Raw genomic sequence first — 24,397 nt, forward strand, 5'->3', positions numbered from 1 at the left:
AGCCTATAGTTTTCTTTTTTTCAAATGTTGTCCTTGTCTGAGTTTGGTATCACAATAATGCTAGTCTTAAAAAATGAGCTTGGAAATACTCTTTCCTATTTTTTTGAAAGAGGCAAGAAGCATTGGTGTTAATTCTTTTTAAATTTTCACTAAAATTCAGCAGTAAGCCCTCAGTCCAGTTTGTTGTTGTTTCTTTCTTTCTTTTTTTTTAAAGAATTCTTTTATTAATTTTTTTTTTTTTTTTGTCGGTCGTGGGGCTTGAACTCTGGGCCTGGGCGCTGTCCCTCAGCTCTTCAGCTCAAGGCGAGCGCTCTACCACTTGAGCTACAGCGCCACTTCCATGTTGTTGTTTCTTTTTGATTCAGTCATGGAAACATTTGTGTTCCCAGGACTTCATCCATTTCTTATAGGTTCTCCAATTTGTTAGTATATATTTGTGTACCATTATCTCTTGTGATCTTTTTATTTCTGTGGTAGCAGGTGTAAGGTGACCCTCAATTCTGATTTTATTTGAGTCTTTTGTTTTTCTTTTTTGCTCTAGCTAAAGATTTGTCAGTTATACACACACACACACACACACACACACACACACAAATTTATTTCCTTCTTCTAGCTTTGGGCTTCCTTTTCTAATTTAAAAGAAAGTATTAGCTTGTGTATTTGAGCTCTTTTTCTTTTCTGTTGTAGGTACTTCTCGTTATAACCTTCCCTTTCAGGACCACTTTTCCCCCATCTCATTAGCCAGTGGTATGTTGTGCTTCCATTTTTGTTTTTCCCAAAATATCTTTAAATTTTCCTTTTACTTTATACTTTAATTCATTGGTGATATCAGGAGTATGTTGTTTATTTTCCACATATTTATGAGTTTTCCAATGAATAATTTCAAATAAATATAATGATACAACTAAAAACTTCCAGATAAACCAGAATAACCCAAACCTGAAATTGGTAAATGAAGAGAAATCAAAAGATTTTTAAAAACTGGGTAAAGCTGGGCACCAAAGGCTCACGCCTATAATCCTAACTACTCAGGAAGCTGAGATCTAAGGACCACTGTCAAAGCCAGCCCAGGTAGGAAAGTCCATGAGACTCTTATCTCCAATAAACCACCAGGAAACTGGAAGTGGTGCTGTGGCTCAAGCGGTAGAATGCTAGCCTTGAACTGAAGAGCTGAGAGACAATGCCCAGGCCCAGAGTTCAAACCCCTCAACTGACTGACAAAAACAAAACAAAACAAAAAATAGGTTACTCCTGTTTTTAAAGAGCAAAATAAATAAGCAATTTTATTATGCTTAAGATTGAACCCAAGACCTCACTCATTCTAGGCAAGTGCTCTACTATTGACTTATATATACAGCCCTCCTCCCACTGTTAATTGACTGTGTATGCCCTGGGGAAGAAGAATAGTCAGAGCTTCCTATTCTGCCATGTTGCTGACATCACCACTGAGGGAAAATTTCTAAACCCAATACATGAAAAATGCTAACTATAATAAACTGACAAGTAGTAGTATATTAAAATTAAGAAATTTATTTATCCAAAGACTTTCTAAAAATGAAAAGATAAACCACAGAGTGAGAAAGGTTATTTAAACCCACATGAATAGTAAAATCTTAGTATCCTACCTAATCAAAAGAAAAATTAATCAACTTACTAAAAAAGACAATGACAGGAACTTCATACAGGACAGGCTAATTAATACCAATTCTCCTTTAAGTTATTCCAAAAATAGAAATGTGATGAGTTACCTAGATTACAATGTGAAATATATTTCTTTCTACATCATAATATGGATCTCAAACACACACAACACACACACACACACACACACACACACACACACACACACACACACACACACACACACACACCTACATGCACACATTTGAAAGCCACTGGTTTACTCCACCTAAGTTTAGAAGTAGAATGTGTTCTTTTTTCTCTTATTGTTGTCCTAAGTTCAGATTTTCTTCTTCCCTAAATTATGTCCAGTTGCTTTGAACCACATGCCATCAAACCCTTTCAGACATTGCCTGTCATTCTCCTTTCATTAGCAACTCCATTACCTGTCATCATTTCTGGTGACTTCATCCACATGGACAATTATCTAAGCAGACAAGTATGAGCAAGTATGATTGAATCACTTGCAAAAATACAAAAATATTCTCATAGTCACTATCAGTTCTCTTGAGGGTCATACACCAATGATTGAGATTGAACCCAAGGCCTTTCCACCAAGATTTGCCAAACTGCTCCATGTAGAATTAACAGCACTTGGGTATCAAGTTTATAACTTGAGTCCTGTAGAGCATCAAGTTGAGTCATATTTGAGGCCATTCAAGCTTCAGATGGAGGAGCACTGTGCTGCAATGTGGGGAACAGACGGGGTGGTACTGGTCAGTAAGCCCAGGATGGGCTCTTCAGACCCATTCCCAAACATCTGCCCTCTTATTCTTCCATACCTATGATGAATGGTGCAGAGTCTGCAGTCTCTGAAATGCAGAGACCATGTCTATATGAGTTCAAATTTCTACCAGCATTCTGACTCCAACCACTTAGGTAATTTCTGAGAAATTCTATTTTTTTTTTCTTTCATTCTCTTGCTGATTTTTTTTTTCTCATAGTAACCTTAGAGATTGGTTGCTCAGGTATACCCTTAGTGTTCTCACTTTTGAAAATTCTCTTTCATCATCTACCATATGATCAGGTTGAGAATTTCCCAACTCTTTCTACTCTGCTTCCTTTTTAATAAAAAATTCTGTCTTCAAGTTATCCCTTGGCTCTCTCCTTTCACTGTGAGCCTTTAGAAGTAGTCGCATAGCAGCCTGGATGTTTTGTTGCTTAGAAATTTCTTCTGCTAGATACCTTCGTTTATATAAGTTTATCTCTCTTACGTTCCACATTCTATAGTCCCAAGGTCTTAACACAATGTAGCCAGAGTCTTTGCAGCCAGAGTCTTTATTCGTTTCCAATACCCTCTTTCCAGTTCCATTTTGCCATAATGGCCTTTATGGGTCCATATTCTGGCTCCAACCACTTAGGTAATATCTGAGAAATTCCAGACTTTCAGTCTTTCTAAGCCTTTACCAGAATTGCCCTTGCAACTCTGCTCAGAGCAGCAAAGGCTTTTTCTAGCTTTCAACTCAAAAATTTTCTAACCTTTACCACTACTGAGTTCCAAAGTCACTCTGATATTTTCAGGTATTTGTGAAACAACTCCACTGTTGGTACCATTTTTAAACACATGCCCCATTTTCTGTTTCCATAATAAAATAGCTGAGTCTAGGTAAATTGTAAAGAGCAGAAGTTTATTTGACTCATTATCCTGGAGGCTGGATGGTACAGAATCTTCTCAGCATCTTGTAAGGGCTTCCTTACATCATCACAACATGACTGAAAGCTCCTTTTCCTCTTCCTTCTCCTTCCTTTCCTACGTTGTCACAGCCCTCTGAGACCATGGACAAGACAGTAATGGACACCAGACTGTGGAATTGAGGTTTGGGCACCAGGGATTGAAGCCTTCCTCCAGCTTCAGGTCCTTGGGTCCATTTTACAAGATATTTATTGAGTGGAGTACAGGAAGGTATGTGAGGTCACAATATCCTTGAAGTCACAAGCATCAATCATGTGGTATACTCTTACTCAAGAAGCAGGTGTAAGTAGTGCATGACTTACAGTTAGCATTGATTTTTGTCTGTCCTCAAGTTCCCAGAAAGTTTGGTGTGGAATTAACCTACACCCAAGATAGAAATCTGAATTCACATCAAGCGAGGACTGACTGAACTTTCCAGGAAACTCAGTGTTCTGAGGGTTCATGTTGGGAGGAGGCATTCCACCCTCCCAATCCTTTCAGGTCTCACAGCTCAGCTTTTGGGGACTCTCACACTTCCTTACTTCTTACTTCTTTCCTTTCTTTTCTGATAATACCAGGGTTTGAAGTCAAGGCTTCATACTTGCTTGGTTTGCTTACACAGTTGGTGCTCTTACCACTTGAGCCATATCTACAGCTCTACTTTTTCCTAGTTAATTGGAGTTAGATTCTCACAGACTTTTCTACTTAGGCTAGCTTTAAATCACAGTTGTCTAGGTCTCAGTTTCTTGATTAGTGAGTACATGTATGAGCCATCAACATCTAGCTTTGACCTCTATTTTCTTGACACTAAACTAAGGATACAGATAATTTACCTCCTTGAGTTAGGATGATCACATATACACAAAGACACTGCAATATATAAAGTGCCCTATAAATGTCAGCAAATACATATTTGCTAATGACTAGAGAGCCTTTCTCGCCTCAGGAGTCCTAATGCAAGACTTTCCTCAGCCTTCCCCTTTCCTTATAACTGTGGACATACAAGAAGCAACAGTCTTCACTGATGACTGTAGGAAATTCATCTCTTATACAAAGCCTTAAAACTTTTGAGTGAAACCAGGTTCCGATGGCCCATACCTGTAAACTTAGCTACTCAGGAGGCTGAGATCCAGAGAATCATGGTTTGAGGATAGCCCAATCAGTCCTTGAGACTCCATCTCCAAAATAACCAGCAGAAAGGCAGTCTGGAGACAAGCATAGGAGACAAGCTAAGTAAGCAGACTGAGCAAGTGCTAAGCACTAAGTGCAAATCCCAAATCCAGCAAAATCAAAAACAACTTTAAAATATAGAGAGAGATGGTGGTTAGGTCATTAGGTAGTTAGTAACCAAAGGCATAGTTTCATATGTCTGAACAGACATTTAAAGGCTATACTATAATTCATTACAATCAACTGACTAATAATCCTTTTCCAACACTTCCCTTAAAGTGGTGAACACTTGCATTTTACTTCCTTTTTTAAGTCATGATGGAACAGGAATCCAGAAAGAAAGGAGTCAAGGCTGATATATTCCCCCCCCCTAAAAAAAAAAAGTCTCTGAAGGTATTTTGAACTTTTGTGGAGAACCTGAAACCCTATTTGAGACATCTCTCTGATGCTGGGGAGGAACACTGCTGTGTTCTAAGAAATGGTGTCTTCTACACATTAGAATCTACGTGTGGGCCCAAGTCTTTCTTTCTCTCTACTAGATGTTCCTTAATAGGGCAGCCGGGGACCATCCGGCTTCCTGGTGAAGCTATAATTAGAACCATCAGAGCTGTCCCTTCCTTATAAACACAGAGAGGGGAACACTTCATCACCTGTCATTGCAAATAAAAATTCTTGTCCTGCCATTCTTTCTATTAGTTTTCCAATTTTATTTCTTCTCTACTTTACAGATAGGAAGTTCATATGCAAGAGCATACCCCTTTCTGCCTTCTGAGCTGCCTTGGGATGATGTCCTTTATTATCATTCACCTTCTAAGCTGATCCTAAAACTCCCTCCCCCACCAAATCTTAAAAAAGATAGAGTCCTCTGTCCCTGTGATTATCCATGTATTTAATTATGCCATCTTGAAATATTGCCTAGGAGTTTGAACTGTGAAAGGTAAGGAACCTCTCTGGAGACTGGAGCATCAGATCAGAAGCCAGACCACGGTTTAGTTTTCTATTTTGCCTCTGCTTATTACGATTTTTATTGTGACCATGAAATAATGCACATGATTTCTAAATATAAACTGATTCTAACAAGGAGACCCCAGGATTGGGCTGATGTTTTGTAGGCCTTTCTCGTCTTTGCCAGTCGACTGGCAAAGCACTCGAATGCTGCAGGGGAGCATTGTCCAACAGAAACACAATGCAAGCCCCATCTGTAATTAGAATGATTAGTAGCTGCATTAAAAAAAAAAAAAAAAAAAAAAGCTAAAAGTAGTAGGTGATGTCAATTCCAAATTCAGTTCCAAATATTACTCAGGAGCTCTTTCCCATGTTTTTCTTTTTTTTTTCAAATTAAGTCTTCTAAACGTGGTGTCGCACACAGTCTTCCGACAAGCCACATTTGAAGAGCTCACGGGGCCACGCGTGTGTGTGTGTGTGTGTGTGTGTGTGTGTGTGTGTGTGTGTGTGTGTGTGTGTGTGTGTGTGTGTGTGGTGGGCAATGCGACAGCACCATCTTGGGCAAGTCACCCCGCACATCCCCTGCCTCACTCGCTGCACGCAAGCCCGGGGGCCTCACAGACGGTGCCAGGGGGCGAGACACGCAGCCTAAGCAGCTAAGCGTCTGGCACCATCCCACGCGTGGCCCTCACGGCCACGCTCGGGCCTGTCGCCAGCGCGTACCAAATCCAAGGTGATGAACGGAGCTTCCTGCGGAGAGCCCCGCTGGGAGGCTCCGTGGCCGGCCTGGAAGATGGTCCACGTGTGGGAAGCGCACGGCCACCACCGTCCGCGGCAGGTCGGGGATCCGCCGCATCCCGGGCATCGAGGTCCACGGCTCCGATGGATGGCCCGAGCCACGACCCCGCTATTCGTTCCTCGTTACCCACCCCCTCTTTAGCACCCTCCCCCCCCGTTCCTCCCCCCCGCCGAGCCCCGGAAGCGGGCGGGGATTTCCTGTGCCCGCCCCGCCCGCGCCCGCCGGCCGCAGTCGCCTGTCGGTCGCCCGCTCGCACGCCCGCAGAGGGCGGCGGAGGGCGGAGGGGAGGGGAGGGGAGGGGCCGGCGGCCGCCGCCAGGCAGGCACCGGGCTGCGGGCCAAGCCGGGCCCCGGGGTGAGTGCGGGGGCCGGCCGCGAGCGGGTGGTGCGCCGGCTTCCTGGGGTGGGAGGGCGCGGGGCGGGGGGGGCGCGGCTCGGCCACCCGCGGCCTCCGCTGGCCGCCGTGCCCCGGGGCCCCACCGCCGTGCCGTGCCGCGCCCGCGCTCCGGCCCCGCCGGGCAGCTCGCCGCTGTCACCCGCTCCCCGGGGTACCCCGGCACCCTTCCCACCGGCTTCCTTTGCCCAGCTCCGGTTCTGCCTGGCTGGGATTCTCTGAAATCTTACCCCGCTTCCCGGGGCGCGGTGACGGGAGGAGGGAAGAAGCCACCTCTCCTCTCCACCACCAGCCACCCCCCTCCGCCCAGCCCCGGGCGGGCCCCGTCCCGCCTCGGCCACACCCCCGGCGGGGGACCAAGAGCCTCTCACAGTTGTCTGTCCCTGTGTCCTTGGGCCGCTCTTTGTGTGTGTGTGTGTGTGTGTGTGTGTGTGTGTGTGTGTGTGCTTCTGTCCCAGAGCACTGACTGCAAAAACTTCTCTGTCCACAGATGCCTTTGCCAGCCTGATGCGTGAGAAAAAAATAAGGTGGGAAAGGAAAATCCAAAAGAACCCAGACTCCAGTAGACATGGGATCGTCCTGGAACTAGAAGGAATCAGGTTAGGACTGCTCCCTTACCGAACAGTCCAGGTGCTGCTTCTGCCATGAACATCTTAGGAAATGCAAGCTGGGAATAGGTACCCAAGCCCTGCAGAGGCTGAGGTTGTTGCTAGCCTTTCTGTCAGATGCAGCATGGGTCCATTGAGCTCTGCAGAAAGAGGCTTCCCATCAAGGGATTATTCTAACTGGGGAGATGGAGAAGTGGGTTTGAAACCGTGGTCCAGATGCTTTACTAGCCATAAAGACCTGGAGGAACATTTGCCATGAAAGCTAGAGAACATGGAATGAGGAATGGGAACCTTATGTGTTAAAAGTGAAGAGAATACAGGGGCTGGAATTAAGAGAAAAGAGCTAACATGGGAGTTTCCTTTTTATTGTAAATAATATGATTAATACTTATATGTATTAATAATTATTTCTTGGGAGCTTGAACTCAAGACCTAGGTGCTGTCTCTTAGCTTTTGTGCTCAAGGATGGTGCTCTACCACTTGAGCCACAGTTCCACTCTTGGCTTTTTGGTGGTTGGAGAGCAGAATTATAGACTTTTCTGTCTGGTTTGGCTTTAAACCATGTCTTCAGATCTCAGCCTTCTGAGTAGCTAGGATTAAAGGCATGAGCTATTGGTGCCCAGCTCCTTTTATTATTTTTTTGGGGGGGGGTCCGGTCATGGGGCCTGAACTCTGGGCCTGGGCACTGTCCCTCAGCTCTTCAGCTCAAGGCTAGCACTCTACCACTTGAGCCACAGCGCCACTTGCAGTTTTTTTCTTTTTGTTTATGTGGTGCTGAGGAATCGAACTCAGGGCCTCGTGCATGCAAGGCAAGCACTCTACTACTGAGCCACTCCCTTATTATTTCGTTATTGAGATTTTCCTTTAACATGAGAAGTCTCTGAAGAGGAAACCTCAGCTAAGATGCTTCCATCAGGCCTGGAACCATCTCTGGACTTCTGAGATGACAAGGGAATTTCTTCAGTCTTTGCATTAGGCCTGGAATTCCTTCAGACCTCTTTTATTGAAGACAGGTATGCCAGGAAACAAATGACTTCGCATCTGTTATGCCCTATTGAGTTCTTGCAGATGTTATTGAGTGGATGGATCCGGGACCTGTTCTAACCTGTCCCTGGAAATCTTTTATGGGTTCAATTCTTGAGTATTGAATAAGAAGCATAAAAATATGTTGTCAAGCGAAAAAAAATTCTGCATAATGTTAGACTCTTTCTCAAATGAGACCTGTCCTGCTCTACAAATGTCTGAAGAAAATAGAGTCCACAACTCAGTCTTATGTACTGTAGTATTATTAAGAATTTGTTCATCTAAACTAACTCTCTTCCCTTTTACAAGAGAGAAGTGAAAAGTCATTTCTTCTGTTTGATCAGTAGAGTGACATCCATCAATAACTCCACTCATCAGCCTTCTTCTGAAACAAGAGAAAATGGTGTCTGTTGTTTTTATCATTTCCATCTCGCTGAATTTCTTATCCCTTTCTTGACTTTACTTTCTTCCAAAGAACACTTGCTGGCTTCCTATACCTTTCTTTAAAATTGAATATATTTTTTCTAATGGGATATGACTAGTGCCTGCCTGTCAAACAAATTTGTTCCTCTGTCTCAAAGCACTGGGCTGTTCATTCATCCTAGCTCAGGTTAACAGCCCTACTCCTCCTTTACTATCCCTGTTCCAAGTTCTTTTTTCACTTTTTTTCTGATGAAACTTTAGCTGTGTGCTGACCAACAACTTCTTTTATCTGCAAGGGCTGTTTCAGAGATTTATACCAGCTCTCTGAGTTACTGGTCTTTTACCATGTCTATAAAGGTTCTCCTGAGAATGACACATCATGTGTCTTTTTGTTGAGTGAGATACCATTTATTTCAGCATTACAATTTCTTTAAAAAGCTGTTTCTTTATGATACAGTACATCCCCTGGCCAAGATTTCTTCCTGTAGTAATTATCTCACTTTAATTGATGAGAATGTGATTTATGGCAGAAAATCTTATAAATGATATGCCCATCTTTGTTGAGGGCAGTTCTGAGTGCATTCTTTCCTGTGTTGTTTCCAGTTTTATTACCTTTCTGTACTTTCAGTGGTTCTTTAAGGGAGTTTTCCCAGCCTTCAAGGATATTCTGTTTTTTCCTTGAGGTCCCAAAGTAACAGTGACTCTTACATAGCATTAACATTTCTCTTTCTTTTTTCCTTTCTTTCTTCCTTCTTTATTCCTGTCTCTCTCCCTCCTTCCTTCTACTTCTCTTTTTCTTTCTTCTTCCTTCTTTCCACTTATCTGTGTGTGTGTGTGTGTGTGTGTGTGTATTGTGCACGTGTGTGTGTGTGTGTGTGTGCATGGTAGGGACTCAGGGCCTCATGCTTGCTTGGCTTTCTTGCTTTATCATTTGTGCCACACCTCCAGTTGGTTATTTTGGAGACAAATTCTCATGGACTGTTCTGCCTGGGCTGTCTTTGGGCTGCAGTCCTCTGAATCTTAGCTTTCTGAGTAGCTAGGATTACAATATAAGCCAATGGCTCACAGCTAGCACCTGCGGTTTCTTAGTTCCTCCAAGAAGCTTAAGTCAGGCTCAGTTGATTGGAACAGATCAAACTTTTAGAGCTCATCTTCCCTCAGTCTCCTCTTAACCTAGTTTCATATTTTATCCCTGGGGCTGATCTCTTTAACTTCTTTAGGAATATCACTCCCTTTTCACTTTCATGGGAAAGAGCTGTTATTGATTTCATTGCTTTCTTCCAGGTCACAAACTTTGACTTGCCACAAAAATGCTTTCAGAACAGACAACAGCCCTGGGGACAGGATGGGAGTCAATGAATGTACAACTGGATGGAGCAGCGCCCCATGAAGAAAGGGGAAGCCTGGAAGAAGGGACATGGAGAACTGCACCAGGGCCACTGGAGCACCCGTGTCACAACCTTGAAGAGGAGCCACAGTCCCTTCAAGAGAAAAGTGAGGATCCACAGCATGCATGGGAAGCACAGGGCATAGTCTCCTGATCTCTGTTCAGAAAGTAGGATTACAAAAGAAAATCCATAAATTGTCACGGACAGAGCAGCAAACTCAATACTAGGACCAGTCCATTCTTCCCGGGTCCTTTTCTCAAATACAGAATAGGCTCTTGGCTCTCCGAACAATGTGACTGGACTGTTCCTGTTTCTTACATAATCACTGTTTCTACATTAGTAGTGTTAAATGTGGGAGATGGAAGTGGTATCTGGACTGATTACTGTTGGAGAATACAGCCAGTAAGTTTCATTTGCTGAAAATTCTATTACATTCAAGTAATGTAAATTCAAACCACAGTTTATATACCTAAGAGCCACCTAGAACCCTCGCAGAACATTTTGAGTGAAGGCCTCTTCAATTTTTTTTTTTTTTTTTTTTTGGTTGTAGGGCTTAGACTCTGGGTCTGGGTACTGTCCCTGAGCTCTTCTGCTCAAGGCTAGTACTCTACCACTTGAGCCACAGTGCCACTTTCCTCTTCGTTCTTATTTATGCTTATGGGCATAGATGTAGCAGAAGATGAGACCTTCAGCTCCTGTAAAATGGGACTAAGGTACATATTGGAAAAGGATTCATAGTTCATCTCTAATGGCTCCTCTCTCCCCTCACCAGCTCAGTCTGCTCCCTGGGTTCCTGCAATTCCCCAGGAGGGGAGCACCGGAGACTGGGAAATGGCAGCTGCACTTCTTGCAGCCGGATCACAGGTGGGCTGTGTTTCCCTTGGCCTCTCCCAAGGTCTCATCACAAAGGCCCTTCTATAGCTTTGGCATCATTCCACTGATGTGTTAGTTCACATGCATACTGATGGTATGCTCATCTTATAATGGTACAGCTTCTATCCCTTTCCCAGGGGCACATAAGACCCTTAGAGCTTTTGATGTGTGGCTGTGTTATCCACAGGTGGGATTTTTAAAGAACAATTGATTAGCTATCTTTAAGAAATAAATCTGAAGCCAAGCATGGTGTGGCATACTGGTGGTCTGAGGCTAGTGTAGGTGTCATAGTGTGAGCCTGTGTTGAAAAGTAAAACTAAACATAAGACAAAAGAAATAGCAAAAAAGTAATGCTGCAAAGACTAGGAAAAGAGAACCTAAGGAAGTTTGGAAGAATATGAAAATGACAGAATTGTGAAAGTGATAAAGCATAAGAGAAAAAGAAATCCCTAAAGAGAGACAGGTTAGTGAAGATTCAGAAGGGAAAAGACTAGCCATGGAAAAGCAGTAATGCTTATAATCTGTACCTACACTTCCAGAGTCCTTGTCCTGTTTGCTCTTTTCAAGTGCTTTTTCTGAGAACAACTCAATCCTCCCAATTTATAGTTAGAAAATCAGAGCAGAGACAGCTTAAGATTCCTGTACAACAGTATTCTGCCTCGATGTGCCAAAATGCATAGTCATTAGGTTCCAAAATCTAGACCCAATTACCACATCACCATATTGTGTCACCAGAAGAGATAAGGCTCTAGCATAAGAGGGAGGTGGGAAAGAAAATGTTGTTTCTATCATTTTGTATTGCTAGGAAAGGAAAGGATAAGTGGAGGCAGGTGAAGATGATACAGACTTTCTTGGAATGAACAGAATGAGGCAGGTAAGAAGAGACTGAGTAGATACCTGTGGTTAGACATACAGAGTGGTGAGCCTGTGACTTCTCACTGTTGCACACAGCATTCCCCTCTCTCACTGCTTGACTCATTTCTCCTTTTTTTTTACATTCTTTTATTATTATTACCTTTAAGTAGTCGTACAAAGAAGTTCCCGTTCTACAAAACGTATGTGAATACAAGGTGCCTGACAACATTTTAACTCATTTCTTTCTTCCTTCCTTTCCTCATCTTGCCTTTACCCAAACTGTGTGTCCTGTGCAGCAACCTGGGAAGTTATTTCCCAAGATCCTTTTGGCCCTCTCTCTTCTACTATCTCAGCCTTTCATACTGAGATCACATTTTCCATAAGGAACAGCTGCTGACAGATGATGCTCTGTTTCAGGGCCTGGTAACCATCAAGGATGTGTCACTGTGCTTCTCTCAGGAGGAGTGGCGGAGCCTGGACCCCTCTCAGACAGACTTTTATGGAGAATATGTCATGCAGGAAAATTGTGGAATAGTAGTCTCTCTGAGTAAGCATGGCCTTCCTTAGTTACAGACAGGTTGTACCCTGGGAGGGAGGAGCCTTCTGCTTACGGCTCTTGGAAGTATCTGCCTAGAGATCTTCTAGGGAATCTGTGTAGGCTTCCATCAGAGGAAGAACACCAGAATTACTTTAGAGAATGGTGGTGAGGGGTAACTCATAAAACAAACAAAAAACACACCTTAGTTGGGAATTGTGACATTCTTACAGAGCAAAGAAAGGAACCTCTGGATCTAGGTCCTTGGAAACTTGGGAACCATATAGGGGAAGATGGGGGTGCAGGGGTGAGACAGTTATAGTAAAACAAAAAAGTAGGACATAACTAAGGTTATGACTAGCAAGGACTGGAAAGATTTGAGTGGAAGAGGTAAAAGAATTGGATTTTTCTAGGACAAAGAAGAGACACCTAACAGAATGGTAGGGGTCAGAAGGCTTGTTATTTGGCCTTATTTTACCTTGAGTGTCAATGACTAAGCTAGGAAACAGTGTTTGTTTTTCTTTTCATAGACATAGAAGTACTGTTGAACTTACAGACATCTCTGTTTTCTTTTACTGTGGGCAGGATTTCCAATTCCCAAACTGGACATGCTTTCTCAACTAGAAGGAGGAGAAGAGCAATGGGTCCCTGATCCCCAGGACTTAGAGGAGCGAGATATACTGAAGGTCACATACACTGGTGAGGACCCAGAATAAACTTTCATTTCCTCTCTTGGGGGAATCCTCATTACATGTCCCTCTAATCAAAAGATTTCAGGATCCTATTCTTCCAAAAGGAAGACAGAATATCAGAAAGGGTCAGAGGGCAGGCACTGGAGTCATGGATTTGGGTTCTGGAATGTGCAGGTGGAACCTTAGGTTTCTTCATCTATAAGTTATTGTCAGAATTGAATATGTTAGCACATTAGAACAGTGGAATTATATGCCTAGCCCAAAATAAGCACTTGGTAAATGTGATTGTTATTGTTGAAACTGTTGTTCCACCTCCTACTGGTTGCAGGGATGACTTCTCAATGTCCCTGGAATTGCTGACAGGTGGCCCCCAGCCAGTGATGATTGGAGCACATTCCTTCAGTCAGTCTCTACTTCTATACTTAGGCAGGAAGTTGGTGACTCATAGTAATGGACAGCCGTAAATGAACAGTAGTATATAAATAAAAAAATAGCATAAATCATTTACTGCGTGTTTATTGTGAGCAGACATTGTGCTATTGAAGTGTTGTTATTTCTGTTTTAAAGAAGAAATGAAGGCTAAGGAAAGTAAGTGGAGTATCTACTACTCTACTACTCTGCTTTTAAGCCTAGGCTTTTGAAAACTTCTGTACCTATCACTCTATCTTGTACATTAATTACAAGATATTCTCTACTCCTTTAGGAGTGAGGCGGGGCCTCATACAACCTGTATGGCATCATGCATACTTGTGTCTTGGGTCCTGTGGGTAGTCTTTTGTGACTCCTCCTTTTAGGGTTTATATCTTCCCTTCTTCACAGGAGATGGAAGTGAACATGAGGGGGATACCCCTGAACTAGAAGCAGAGCCCCCGAGAATGCTGTCCAGTGTGTCTGAAGATACTGTTCTCTGGAACCCGGAGGAGAATGAGAGCTGGGAATCCACACCCAGGAGCTCTAGAGGAATGCTCCTGGGCCCCCCTTTCCTCCAGGAAGAGAGCTTCTCAAACCTTTTGTGCAGCACAGAGATGGATTCCCTGTTAAGACCCCATACTTGCCCTCAGTGTGGGAAACAGTTTGTGTGGGGTTCCCACCTTGCCAGGCATCAGCAAACACACACCGGAGAGAGACCTTATAGCTGCCTCAAGTGTGAGAAAAGCTTTGGGCGAAGACATCATCTGATCAGGCATCAGAAAACCCACCTTCACGACAAGCCCAGCAGGTGCTCTGAGTGTGGAAAGAATTTCCGATGCAGTGCCCATCTGGCCAGCCACCAGAGAGTGCATGCAGAAGGCAAATCCTGTAAGGGCCAAGAGGATGAAGAGGGCCCCGGGGCTCGGAAACGGCAGCGCGCCCCCCCAGTGCCAAAATGTCACGTGTGCACAGAATGTGGGAAGAGCTTTGGCCGAAGGCATCACCTCGTGAGACACTGGCTGACTCATACTGGGGAGAAACCCTTCCAGTGTCCTCGCTGTGAGAAGAGCTTTGGCCGGAAGCACCACCTGGACAGGCACCTGCTGACCCACCAGGGACAAAGTCCCCGGAGCACTTGGGACAGAGGGGCATCTGTCTTTTGAAATGTGCTTCCGCTGCAGCTATGATCAAGTCTTACCAGCCGGTGCTACCAGTAGTCACTGCCAGGGCTGCCCCTCTCCTGTATTCCCATGGCCAGATTTGTGAGCTCTGACCCTATGTGTAGAGGGTGATGTGCCAGCAGTGGATAGAGCACTTCTCACCAGTTCTGTGAGCTGACCATAAAAAACAGAGTTCTTTGGACAAAATGTTGGGAAACTATGCATACTACAGGGGCTATTGTTTGACCTGAGCCTATTATCAAGGGTTCAGTGAAGCCAGCAGATAGGGGCTGAGGTCCATTCTTATTGGCTGAAGTCTATGTCATACGGGTGGTTAAATATTTTGTATATCACCCTTTTCTAATAATTATAATTATACCCTCTCTATATACAATGGGTATATAGAGAAAATCCATTTAACATAGCAGAGGCTCTGAGAACACCTGCAGCAAACTGCTTAGCGTCTATTAATGCAGTGTTTGCTAAATTTACCTGGCCTCCGTGTCCTTTCTGTTTCGTGTCCCACAGAACTGGTGACTTCATAAATATATTCCATTGAACACTGGATTAGAAAGTAATGAGGAAACAGGAAAGAGATAACGATCAGAGCCCCCATTTTTATCCACATGGAAGTTGGGGCAGATGTTATTCCTGTGTGGGTCCGTCATCCCTCTCCCATCATATACAGGATACCTCTCACCCCTACCTGCTTACAAACCAAAACCAAAACCAGTGATAGTTCACTCCCTTTTTCCTATTCCCTTCAGCACATACAGGTATCATCATGTGACAGTATTCAAAGATGGACCCTCTACATCCAAGTAATCCAGGCCCACACAGATGAAAAACCTTACCCCCTTGAACAGACCCCTCTCCTCTAGTCTGTCTTTATGTGTCTGTGTATACGTGTGCAGGATCTTTGAAGAGAGCATGCTCAGTGAAAACTGTACAAGCTAGATTTTCTTGGGGTTGTGTTCTAGGGATGAGGTAGTAGGGCTTGTGTGTGTGGTTTTTGTTTCCTTTCAAGATAGGAAGTAATCTGCGTGATTAAAGAGGCCCCTAAGTAGAAATGGTCAAATGATGAGTTGTGTACAAAGTTTTCTCTAGTATTTCTCAGATGCAGACAATTGTGGACTTATGTGTCAAAGTCTGAATCTCTGGGCTGACAATTGTTACCTGGGGGGGGAGAGAGAAAGAAAAGTTCAATGAGGTAAGCTGTGTCTTGTGGATTTCGGGCAAGGTGCATATATAGGTTTGTGCTGAGTGAGGTTTTCAGTCTTGTCTTGTTTTAAGTGCTGGGAAATTAGGACAGGAGTAACAGTGTTTGGAACTTGTTATCATACTATACTCTTGTTTGGATTTGGTTCTTTCTATGGGGGAAGAGTTATTTTTGAGGATCTCATTCTCTGAGAGTTTGAACTTGAAGGGAAAAGGCTGTTGGCTTCGTTTATCAGCTGATGCAGGGCAATAAGCTTTCTGACTAGTTTCCCACCCAATTCTGGGAAACTGTTCACACCAAGATTCTTAAGTATAAGGCATCTTATACTGGGGCTGATAGAAGTATTCTGGCATCTTGTTAGTTGATAAGTAGATTATTATTTCTATTTATTGATGATTTTAAATCTTAGGATTTAAAATCCATCTTGTATAGAAGAACAGTTTGGGACTAGGGAATAAGAGAAGCAAAGAGGATAAAAATGGAATTTTTTCTCTTTAGATTCTTGTATTTTCCCTAAGACACTTATGTCGCAAACGCAATTGAAGGAATTAGCCAGAAATGCAAGAGGAAGTGAATTGCATGAATCTCCTTTATTGACTGTTTCATATACTCAGGAATAACTGGGTGAATCACAGCTTCTCAGAATTCTGGGCTCAAATGGAATAGAAAATGTGTTCATGTTGCTAACTGTGCTTTTTTCTTCTAGTAGTCCAGCTCCTACCTCCCTCCAGCTATGGAGAGCAGCCTGCAATGCACTTGGCCTGGGATGTGTTTCTCTGGCCAGCCCTTTGCAAGCTGACTTTACCCTAGGTTCCAGAGACAGTGTTTTAGGATCAGTATTATGAGATGTCTAGGGGAATAAGTAAATATTGGATTTCAGTGTTAAAACTGAAAACAGCATTATACCATTTGTTTTATTATCCTGCCTTAATACAGATCAGCTCTGTATTAGGCTATGTATAACAATGTTTTGGGTCACAGTCCCATTTGAAAATATGAAAAAAACCTGAAACCCACTGTCTTTTTTTCCCGTTAATGGGCCTTGAACTCAGAGCCTTGGACTCTTACTTGACTTTTTCACTCAAGTCTGGTGCTCTATCACCAGAGCCTTAGTGTCACTTCTGGCTTTTTGGAGATTAATTGGAGATACTAGTCTCACAGACTTCCCTGCCTACACTAGCTTTGAAACTTGATCCTTAGATCTCAAGCCTCCTGACTAGCTAGGATTATAGGCATGAGCCACTGGTGGCTGACCAGAAGCCTAATTTTGAGAAAAGCAGATGATGCAATTCACTCAGTTTTGCATACACATGTAGCAAGTTTAGAGCCCATTCATGGAATCATTGAACTGAGGGTCAAAGAATGGAATTAGCCCTGACTCAGTATGGTTATTGTATATCTGTGTCAAAATTACAAGGCCAAGGTCGCTAAATATTTACGGATGAATATGCCAGATGAACAAAATATGAGGACAGAGTCTGATCTCTAATGACTAGAAGACATTGCTTACATTCTACTCTTCAGTTTTAAAGGAGGATCTGAGATGCTGACAAACCCAGCTCCTCATAAACTAGGGACTTGTGGGAAATGATGTTCTATACTATTGGATTATACCTCTCACATAACTACATGTTAGCCTCCAGATTTTACTCTGACTTGGTGATTGTATAAATAGAAAGTGAAGCCTCAAAGTATTGGTACAGTTACAGAACCCAGCTGAAATGCATCCTGGAGTCTAAGGGCCTTCTGTGGAAGGGGTGAGCCTTTGAGTCATTTCTTGTGTACTACTGTCTTCTCTACCTCGGTCCAACACCACCTCCCTTGAACAAATAATAAAAGAAGCAACAGCCATCAGATGTATATGAATAAATTTCAATGATCCCATGTGGATTCTACCTGAAACTTTCATCTTCCACTCAACTCCCTTTACTTTGATGAACACCCTTTCCTCTTTAAATAAAAAGCATCTCCATGTTTTCTCTAGACAAAATATCAAAAGGGAATTCTAAGTTTAGGAATCTACTATGCTTTTCTATTTTTGGAGTTATTTAAAAAAAACTCTAACATACAGTCTCTTGCTTAGAATAGAAGAATGTAACAAAGTATTAGCTCTCACCGAGGCTATTTACATCTTAAGCCTTGCTTTTTCCCTTGTTAAATGTGACCTCATGGGATAAAGAGGGAATAGTTTGGGACAAAGCTCCATCCTTCCCAACACTTCTGCAATCAAACCACATTTTCCTATTTCATCAAGTGCAAAGGAAGCCCTGACTCAGACCCAGAAGGACTAAAGACAGTTTTGTTCAACCTGTGTTCAGGTGGGTTCCCAGAAGAGATCAGTGGAGCTCTCCAATAACCAAAAAGTGAACTCTACTCCCATAGGTTCCTCAGTGGAAGCTAGCAAAACTTCCCTCTAACCCCTTGTGTGCTATATCAGATGTGGTACTCAAAATGTGATTCTTAGAGTCCTAGAAGCACTATTATGCTCCAGAAATGGGACAAATTAGTGAACCTTTGGCTGGGGGTGGGGTTGAATTTTATTTCAAACAGTGGCATATATCACACTCTTCAGATGGATCTTCACACTCCTGCTCTCAGTCTTTCCAGGCTAGTGCTCCATTCTACTCATGTTAGGTCATGAAAGAACTGGAGCTAGTTCCCAATTTCAGCAATGACCACTTTTATGATTGGCTGGGCTGGAGCTCTACATATGAACACGGAGGACACATGTCCTGAAACCTGAATACACAGATGCAGACAACTCAAAGAATGTAAAATCTATTCAAGGAAATGTCCATCTTTTGATAGTTATCTGGTACTTTTCCTATGTGTCTAACATGTCCTGGAGACAGATGGAGTGAGTGTTCAGCTCAACGGCAGACAGTAAGTAAAGGCCTTTTGTGTCAAGCCCTTAACAAACCAGATTTTCTGAACTCATAAGTGGATTAGGGGCCATGTGAGGGATCTGACAATTTCCTGTGTGCTATAGGCAAGAGCAGAAGGAACACCAGAGATCCCAAGGCTTGTCTAGTAAAACATGACACAAGGGCAAATCAAACCATACTCTGTTTACTAGGCAGGGGTGACCAATTAAGCCATAGTGCAAAAAAAAATGCATTCTGCTTTGAAGATTCTATCCAGTGGAGGCTGGGGAAAAGGAACTGTCTTGAGGTCCTGGGTCAGCCTCCTCCAGTTCCTCTTCCAGGTACACCCATGGACAGACTAGAGGGACAATTGCAAACGAGCCCACAGAGGCTGGGATAGCTCTATTGAGCTGTAGAGTGTAGCTCCAGGCCTCAGGCTCTCTCTCTTTCTCCTACAAGTTCCGTTTTCCAATGGGCAGCGCTCTTCCTCCGTTTTTCCTTGTCTTATCTCCAAGTCTTTTTGTGTTTTTTCCTTCTTGTTGTTTTCTGTTGTTTTTTTTTTAAATTTTTTGCTTGATTTTTGTTATTTTGCCTGAGCAATGCTGGTTCTTCCCAGGGGCGTTTTTTCTCTGTATCTCCTTCTGTTCTATAATCCTAGATTCTCTTTTCCAGCTTTGGCTATGTCCATTCTATCATGAGTCCACTCAGCACCTATTCCCTCTCCCTCCTATCTTCTATCAGCTTTAAGCCTACTCATCTTGGGTCGTTTCCCACTGCTTTCCCCCACATTCTTAGCTTGGCTGTAGTGCTTCAGCTGTCTCCTTCCTCCCTCTCTCTTTCTCTCGCTCTTCTACCCCCTCCCACACATAGTATATCCTTACCCTAGTGCCAGACCTATTTTCTTTTTCTGTTCCCTAAAGGCTCTTTTTCCCTGGGTGTTGCTTTAAAAAAAATTTTTTTTTTCTTGTAAAGATGCTCTACAGAGAGGTCACAGTTATATCAGTAATGTAATGAGTACATTTCTTGTTGTGCATTGTTATGCCCTCCTTTTTCTCCTACTATTGGTGTCTCTTTTAAAGTCATTTTGCACTTTCTTCCATTTAGTTTACTTGCTTCCTACCTTTGTGGCTCCTGAGAAGCAAATGGCCCCAATTCTACAAGCAGTGTTTTTGGTGCCTTACTGTGTGCCAGGCACTGGAAGTCCTTGGCCTGCGAGATCAAGTGCGACCACAATCACTATGCTGTGAGAATTCCCTGGCCATCACCCGCCATGGTGTAGGACTTGGTCGCTGCATACTTGCACCCCTCTTCCAGGGCATTTTGGGGTAAAGCCCACCAGTTACACAGCACTGCTGCTCCTACCAACTGACTTGTAAATGTTGGAAGACACAGTCAGCCCTCTGGTGTCAGAAAGTGAATAGACACACGAAATACGGGAGATTTCATCAAGCCATTTTGCTTCTGTACAGAAGGGTGGTCTGCCATTCTCTCCCCAGGCAGGCACACTGGACAGGGTGGTCTAATGGATTTTTATTCCAACCGAAGGAGTTGTTCCTTCTCCTGGTTGCTAAGGAGTCAAGCTCACCATGTTTTGCAATTGGTCACCAAAGTGATAAAGTAATACAAGGAATCTAGAAAGTACTCTAACCATCAGTGAAAGGTCCCTACTGAAAGGAAGCTGTCCTTTTGGTGGCAAAGGCTTACATTCTTCTCATCAAAGCTAGCTGGGAATGGGCCTGAGAAATGGTTACAGATTACCTTCTAGACCACCTTGTTCTTTGGGTTAAAACATCCTAGGTCTGCAAAATCGATATGGTTCTTATCAGGACATTTGATTAACTTTGTTCTAAAATTTTGAGACAAATTGATTTTTTTGTTTCTTTTCAGATAGTTTCTGATGATTCTCTGGTTCTGTTGGCTTCCTTTTACCACTTTAAATACAGGGTAAGCCAGGTGCCGGTGGCTCACGCCTGTAATCCTAGCTACTCAGGAGGCTGAGATCTGAGGATCGCGGTTCAAAGCCAGTTCGGGCAGGAAAGTCTGTGAGACTCTTATCTCCAATAAACCACTAGAAAACCGGAAGTGGCTGTGGTTCAAGCGGTAGAGTGCTCGCCTTGAGCTGAAGAGCACAGGGACAGCGCCCAGGCCCAGAGTTCAAGCCCCATGACCGACAAAAAACAAACAAACAAAAAACAGGGTAAACTTAATTAAAGCCTGGGAAAATCCCAAAGTTCAGATCATCTCTAGATGGGATACATTGAAAGTATTTTGCTATTACTTGGCTTTGCATAGGCTTAAGGCAGCGAGTCTCAGGGTATGAAAGGAGAAATAGCATAACTAAGATCTGGGTTTATTTGAAGTACATCCAAATACATACATCAGGAAAAAGTTCCCAGGATGTGTGAATACATTCCCATGTCCACTGCCACTTTCTCTCAAGAATAAAAGCACTTTCCAGTATTCCTTTCCCCATACTCCTTTGGTTTCACTTTTCCCCACAAATCAGCTACTTCGATGTTTTAACTTCTCTAGGAACTGCTGTGTTGTGTCACATAATTACCAAGCTGTTCTTAAATCATACATTCAAAACAAAGTCATACTTAGTCCTCAATATGTTATAGTTTCAGAAAAACAAAAGGCCAATATAGTCATTATCTGGTCATTGCTATTGTCTGCTTTTCTTTTCTTTTCTTTTTTTTTTTTTTTGGGTCCGGTCGTGGGGCCTGAACTCTGGGCCTGGGCGCTGTCTGTCAGCTCTTCAGCTCAAGGCTAGCGCTCTACCACTTAAGCCATAGTGCCACTTCCGGCTTTTTTCTTTTTGCTTATATGGTGCTGAGGAATCGAACCCAGGGCCTCAGGCATGCAAGGCAAGCGCTCTACCACTGAGTCACCTTCCCAGCCCTATTGTCTGCTTTTCTAACATTCTGTAAATCTTTGTAGCTTCCTGTCTAGGGATTAGCACTCCAATTGATCATTCCTTTGTTGAATTTTGTCCAGCAAAGCATTCATCATGATTTTATGTGTGTGTGACAATCTTGGAGCTTAAACTGAGTACTGTCCCTCTAGCATTTTTTCAAAGCTGGCACTCTGCCACTTGAGCCATAGCTCTACTTTCCATACTCTTTGGTGGGTAATTGGAAATCAGTATTAATGGGCCTTCCTTTCTGGATATAAAGTTATGAACCACCAGCAACTGGTCACCATGATATTTAAGGATTCTTAATATTTACAGACATTTAACATCTCAATTTATCCTAGCACAACTCCAATAGTTTACAAGGAATCTAAGAGTTTGAATGAATTTAAAGTCTTTGTAATAGAACGTTGACTAGACTCTTGGTCTCCTTAGAGTGTGTAGTTTTCTACTCTAGTACATGACCACCCCCTTAGAAATTACTTCTCTATGATGAGGATCAAGCCCTGTGCTAGATGCTTTCCAAAATGAATTGAAGAGTCCTTTGTAAGATGTATTTTAACAAATTCAGGGCAACAACTACAAAGGGTATAATAAATTGGAGAAGGAACTTTCTCCTAAAAGGAATTTTAGGGAAGAACACATTGGAACAGGGAGACACTCAAAAGCTCTATCTAGCCAGGCGCCAGTGGCTCACGCTTGTTTGTAACCTTAGCTACTCAAGAGGCTGAGATCTGAGGATTGTGGCTCATCTGCCAGCCCAGGCAGAAAAGTTTATGAGACTCTTATCTCCAATTAACCAGGTTAATTAACTGGTTAATTGGAGATAAGAGTGGAGATGTTGCTCAAGTATCATCCTGGAGTAGAAAAACCAAATTAGGAGAGTTGCCCAGGCCCTGAGTTGAAGCCCCAAAGCAGGCAAAAGAGAAAAAAATAAAAGCTATCTGTCTCCTGACAACCCTCTGAGGTCTTGAATTCGACTTCTGTCTAACTCTGTTAAAGTTGGTGGCTTTCTTCTACCCTTTCCCCCCACCCCCCTCCGGCAAGGACCCTCTGGGTCCTGGAGCAGGAAGACAATGCTCCTCCTTTTTCCCCTCTTCACTTCACATGCCATTACAGACCGCTCTTTCTCCAGGCCCAGCCACCCCCCCCCCCCACTCCCCCTTTTCCATGAACGCTCAAAGGAGACAGACCACACCAGGTAGAATGGTCTGGTAAATAGCTTTAATCAGACGAGAGCCGCAGTGTTGGGGCCCACGGGGTCGATCCCCGGGGGGGACTATGGGTTCTCGGCTGCGTTCCGTGGACTGTCAGACTTCACGGAGGATTTGCTGCGCACCTTGCCCTGTCCGGGGCCACTGCAGTCACTTTTCACCGCCGAGGACTTCTGGATGGGCTTCTTCCCCGGCTTCTCGGGTTCCGGCTTCCTCTCCTCCCTGACCTTGGCGCTCAACCTCCTTTCAGGCCCGGTATCTTCCTTGGAAGCCCGTCCTCTGCTCTCATCCATCACCTTGGCTCTGGCTTCCTCCTTGGCGCGGACGCGCACCGACCCCCTGGCCTTGGCCTTGACCCGCCTGGTCTTCACGGTGACCTTCGAGTTGCATCTCCAGACCTCCCTGGCTTTCTTGGCCGCCTGGCGACGCGTGTGCCTCCTCCGGGGTAGGGCCTCGGGTCGGATCCTCCTCCAGCGGTTGGCCTCCTCCTGCTTGGGCCGGCTGGACTTTTTCCTGCCCTTGGGGATCTTACAGACCTTGAAGTAGCCGGCCGCCTCGCTGCCGCTGACCCGCAGGAGCGTGCCCCTGACCTCGGGCTTGCCCGAGTCCCCCGAGGAGCGGCCGGGCTTCTTGCGCACCAGGTAGCCCGCGTTTCCCAGCTCCCTCTTGAGCACCGCCAGGGTCAGGCCCTTGTGCTCGCCGATGGCCCTGAGCAGCAGCTGAGATACCCTGAGCACCGAGCGCGGGTCGCGTCTGGGGAGGCTCCCCAGAAATTTCTCCGCAGAGTGCTGGGTTTTACTGTCGGCACGTTGGGGTTTGTCACTGGGCTCGGCTGCTTCCGCCATGGCCCCGCTTTCCCCCTGTGCGGGGCCACCGGCTATTTTGAATCAGCTCTGAGCGGGGCTTTGAACTTCACCTGCCCAACGCACAATCCGCTGAGGCTGGCGGCCGCGTCACAAAGGCAGGCGTGGGGTGGGGTGGGGTGGGGTGGGGTGGGGTGGGGTGGGGGGTGGAGGACTTTCAGATCCCAATTCCAGGACTGGCCCATCCCAATCAAGTGGGGGGGGGGGGCTCTGTGTGTGTGTGTGTGTGTGTGTGTGTGTGTGTGTGTGTGTGTGTGTGTGTGTGTGCCATTACTAGGGCTTGAACTCAGCCCAGGTTCTGTCCCTGAACCTTTTCACTCAAGGCTGGTACTCTGACACTTGAGCTATGCCTCCGCTTCTAGCTTTTTTTAAATTTATTTATTGTCGAGGTGATGGATAGAGGAGTTACAGTTACTTAAGTAAGGTAATCAGTGCATTTCTCGTCCAACTTGTTACCCCCTTCCCTCATTTTTTAAAAATGATTTTTACTGAGATTGATTACATACATTTCACTAATTTCACAGTATTACGGGATAGCAATACCTAAAGTCAGAAACACGTGTTAACCCTCACAAGGCAAATTGTCATTGTCATGGTGTATAAAGTTTGTGAATTCTATCAGCTTTGACAACTATTTCTTCCCAACCTGGGGATATGTACATTTCTTTCCTTTTGTAAGAGGTTCCCTCTATCCCT

General features: G+C 44.2%; 2 protein-coding genes across 4 annotated transcripts; one reads left to right on the forward strand and one right to left on the reverse strand.

Annotated features, from left to right (window-relative positions):
• The first annotated feature begins 6,581 nt into the window (after window positions 1-6,581).
• Znf641 (zinc finger protein 641) lies at window positions 6,582-16,881 on the forward strand. 3 transcript variants are annotated; one of them, XM_042677628.1, is made up of 7 exons: window positions 6,582-6,620; window positions 7,150-7,258; window positions 9,998-10,207; window positions 10,874-10,965; window positions 12,247-12,376; window positions 12,950-13,063; window positions 13,876-16,881. In XM_042677628.1, exons 3-7 carry the CDS (start codon window positions 10,024-10,026, stop codon window positions 14,628-14,630), a joined length of 1,275 nt encoding a protein of 424 aa, XP_042533562.1. In that variant the 5' UTR covers window positions 6,582-6,620; window positions 7,150-7,258; window positions 9,998-10,023; the 3' UTR covers window positions 14,631-16,881. The 3 variants fall into 3 exon arrangements, with proteins under 3 accessions (XP_042533562.1, XP_042533564.1, XP_042533563.1); XM_042677630.1 differs by lacking the exon at window positions 6,582-6,620 and having other exon boundaries at window positions 7,250-7,289; XM_042677629.1 differs by lacking the exons at window positions 6,582-6,620; window positions 7,150-7,258 and adding an exon at window positions 8,199-8,280.
• A 6,022-nt stretch (window positions 16,882-22,903) lies between these two features.
• LOC122106186 (testis-specific H1 histone) lies at window positions 22,904-23,683 on the reverse strand. Its single transcript, XM_042677488.1, has one exon. The coding sequence runs from the start codon at window positions 23,681-23,683 to the stop codon at window positions 22,904-22,906; it is 780 nt and encodes a 259-aa protein (XP_042533422.1).
• Between the last annotated feature and the right edge of the window lie 714 nt (window positions 23,684-24,397).

This window comes from Dipodomys spectabilis, unplaced genomic scaffold (assembly GCF_019054845.1).
Source record: "Dipodomys spectabilis isolate Male_0828 unplaced genomic scaffold, ASM1905484v1 ptg000039l, whole genome shotgun sequence".
Lineage (NCBI taxonomy): Eukaryota > Metazoa > Chordata > Mammalia > Rodentia > Heteromyidae > Dipodomys > Dipodomys spectabilis.

Coding starts and splice junctions, on each gene's coding strand:
- Znf641 (XM_042677628.1), top strand. CDS start 10,024: ATGCTTTCAGAACAGACAACAGCCCTGGGGACAGGATGGGAGTCAATG. Junction 10,208..10,873: donor ACAGTCCCTTCAAGAGAAAA/GTGAGGATCCAC, acceptor TCCCCTCACCAG/CTCAGTCTGCTCCCTGGGTT. Junction 10,966..12,246: donor TTCTTGCAGCCGGATCACAG/GTGGGCTGTGTT, acceptor GCTCTGTTTCAG/GGCCTGGTAACCATCAAGGA.
- LOC122106186 (XM_042677488.1), bottom strand. CDS start 23,683: ATGGCGGAAGCAGCCGAGCCCAGTGACAAACCCCAACGTGCCGACAGT.